This window comes from Cyprinodon variegatus, unplaced genomic scaffold, assembly GCF_000732505.1.
Source record: "Cyprinodon variegatus isolate N-32 unplaced genomic scaffold, C_variegatus-1.0 Scaffold462, whole genome shotgun sequence".
Lineage (NCBI taxonomy): Eukaryota > Metazoa > Chordata > Actinopteri > Cyprinodontiformes > Cyprinodontidae > Cyprinodon > Cyprinodon variegatus.
Genome location: NW_015150915.1, coordinates 61,690 through 64,341, shown reverse-complemented (window position 1 = coordinate 64,341; position 2,652 = coordinate 61,690). Strand labels below are relative to the sequence as shown.

The window sequence follows — 2,652 nt, the reverse complement described above, 5'->3', positions numbered from 1 at the left end:
TTGATTTAGCTTGTAAAGCGGGGAGAATGGCGCTAGGCTTACCGCACCGTGACGTCACTGCTGGAAGATGGCAGGAGGGAGGGGTTACTATATTTAGGCAAAAATGGCCGCTCCCAGACTCTGTGATCGTGATGAAAATCATTGTTTTTTTCTACTAATTAACGTTAAATTAATTAAATAATGGAGAACGTATTAGTTTTAGGTATAAATAATGATCCATTGGTTATTCCTTGCTGACCGGACCTTTTCTTTAATGAGCAGGATTAAGTCGGTTCTGTTTAGGCCTCTGATTTTTTTTATTGCACTCACGTGATTTGGGATGTCCAGGTTGTTGTTGGGCAGCCGGACGCAGTTTCTGCACATCTTGTTGACCAGATCTTCCCTCATGATGACGATTTCTTGGCTGCAGTATTGAATCCTGACCAGACAGCGCTCTCAGTCACTCTAACAGTCATTTCATGCAAACAAACCATCTGAGACCACACGCCTGAATGAGTTTTTACCTGCAGGGGTTGGTAGTGAACACGGAGCACGGGACCCTTTGTTGGAAGTCTTCTGTGATGTGATCTGCCAACGGAGGCCTAGGAGGAAAACGTTTCTCCTCAGTTACTTCAAGCTGAGAGGAGCAGAGGTAATCTGATGTTTCTGAAGGCTTACCGGGGCAGGATGGTGCCTGGACCGGGGTCCTCGGGCCCGGGAACAAACACAAAGCGACTGCTACAGGTTCAGACAAACAGGTTTGAGTTCAACACCCGCTGCATGGAGACGTAAGGGTTCAGTAAAGATCAGAGGGAAATCTGCACGCTCCTACCTGCTGTGAATGCTGGGATACGCGCAGATGATGTCAGCGAGGGACTTCAGGGATTCTACGAAAACAAGGAGACTTTAAAGTGAGTGAACATGGTCGATTTTTGCCTGTGATGCAGGGTGCATGGGGAGTGGTTGTGTAGTGGTTAGGGCATAGAGCTTGGAATCCTGAGGTCCTGAGCCCCACTCCCACAGACTGCCACTCTGGGTCTCTGAGCGAACACAATTAACCCCCAATTGCTCCCCGAGCGCCCCACGATGGCAGCCCACTGCTGTCCAAGGCGATGGGTTAAATGCAGAGGTACATTTCTCCAATATGGGATCAATAAAGTTTAATTATAATACTTATCGAAACACCTCAGATCTGAGGGAAAACTCGCTCAGAAAAGCCAAACATGATTAAAAATTCAGACTCAAATCAAAAACAATCTGTCAAAGCGTGAAAAGTGGGTTCCATCAAATAGACGGTGTTCTGTCAGAAGAGCAGAGCCGGTTAGACCAGCATACCCATAATAAATACCCGTTATTTATTTAGTTTTATACAAAAAATGCACTTTAAACTACCTCACGTAGTTGACTGAGGTTCCTCATATCTCCGTTTTCTTTAAATCAAAGGTGAATTCTGCAGGAATGCTCCCCGATGACACCAAAGATAGAATAAATACACAAAGATTCAGCCGCACCAGAATATTTTACCTCTGAGGGATTTAATCTGAGTTTTCCCGTATGGAGCAGAAGAAAAGTTTCCACAAAAGATGAAGCAGGTGGGAGGCAGAGCGGCGTATCCTGTAAGAGGAAGAAGGAGACGATGAGGCTAATGTCCTGCAGCGCCTTGTAAAAAAAAAACAAAAGAAGCTGCGAAATCGGACCTGAGAACATGACGTTGAGCTTCTCCATCACCTCCACGCTGTCCAGCCACAGGTCGGAGACGATTACAAACATGGCGTCTTCGTTCTCCTCCTCCAGCTGCTTTAGCTTGGAGGACGCCTTTACCGAGGTGGTGGACGGTCCGCCAAAGAAGTTGATGTTTCCGTAGTACGCCCTGAATGATTAACAGTGATACCAGAATGTAATCATGTTCCAGACTCTGAATGTTTTATGCCTGCAGATTCTTCTGTTTATAAACCGGGTGATTGATAAATAAACAATTTAATCCAAATTTTTGATGTAATAAAAGTTCAGACCTGGTAGCTGAGGATGGCTCTGTTGGAGGGAATCCAAAGCCGTTGACGTGGAACACGCCATCTTCATACCAACCTGCAATATGGAGGAACAGACATGAAAAAGACTTTTTTATGCTATTTTTTTTTTTTCCTTTTCAAGAAAAATAAACATGAAATAAAACGCAGGATTAAGTTTTCAGCCTTCAGTGAGAAACACTAAACTAGTGACCAAGCCTGAAGTTTACTTCCACCCATCATCAGCATTAATTACATGTTAATTGGGTCGGCACCTTGAAAAGTAGCGATCATCCATGGTAACTGGACGAGCAGATATATTCCCCAATGCTTTGAGAGAGCTCTATTTGCAAAGCATCATGGGATTTGTTGTGACAGCGACAACAAATAATAAAGATGGCGCCGGCACTGTGCGAGGACGCAGAGTCCCCTGACCAATGGTGAGCAAAAACTAGTGATCATCTGTCCGAATGGTCGTTAACTGAGTCCACTATTAAGTCCCCGCTCTATATAGTGATGGAGGGACTTAGGGGTTAGGGCTGGGTATCGTTCAAAGCTTTTCGGTGCCGGTACCAATACCGATACCTTCACTTCGATACCGGTTCCTGAACGATACTTCTATCGATACCAGTTTTATAATATCAATTCGAAGAAAAAGAAAATTACA

The 2,652-nt window shown here is 44.6% G+C and overlaps 1 protein-coding gene across 2 annotated transcripts in view; it reads right to left on the bottom strand.

The window, feature by feature from the left end:
• Nucleotides 1-2,652, bottom strand: part of pole2 (polymerase (DNA directed), epsilon 2, accessory subunit) — a 15,623-nt gene that overhangs the window by 2,755 nt on the left and 10,216 nt on the right. The window contains exons 10-16 of one of the 2 annotated variants that reach the window (XM_015389487.1): nt 1,992-2,064; nt 1,677-1,849; nt 1,504-1,593; nt 812-866; nt 658-717; nt 504-581; nt 310-418 (exon numbers count right to left, since the gene is read on the bottom strand). In XM_015389487.1, coding sequence (XP_015244973.1) covers nt 310-418; nt 504-581; nt 658-717; nt 812-866; nt 1,504-1,593; nt 1,677-1,849; nt 1,992-2,064 — 638 coding nt within the window. The remainder of the gene's footprint in view (nt 1-309; nt 419-503; nt 582-657; nt 718-811; nt 867-1,503; nt 1,594-1,676; nt 1,850-1,991; nt 2,065-2,652) is intronic. The other variant, XM_015389488.1, reaches the window with a different exon arrangement.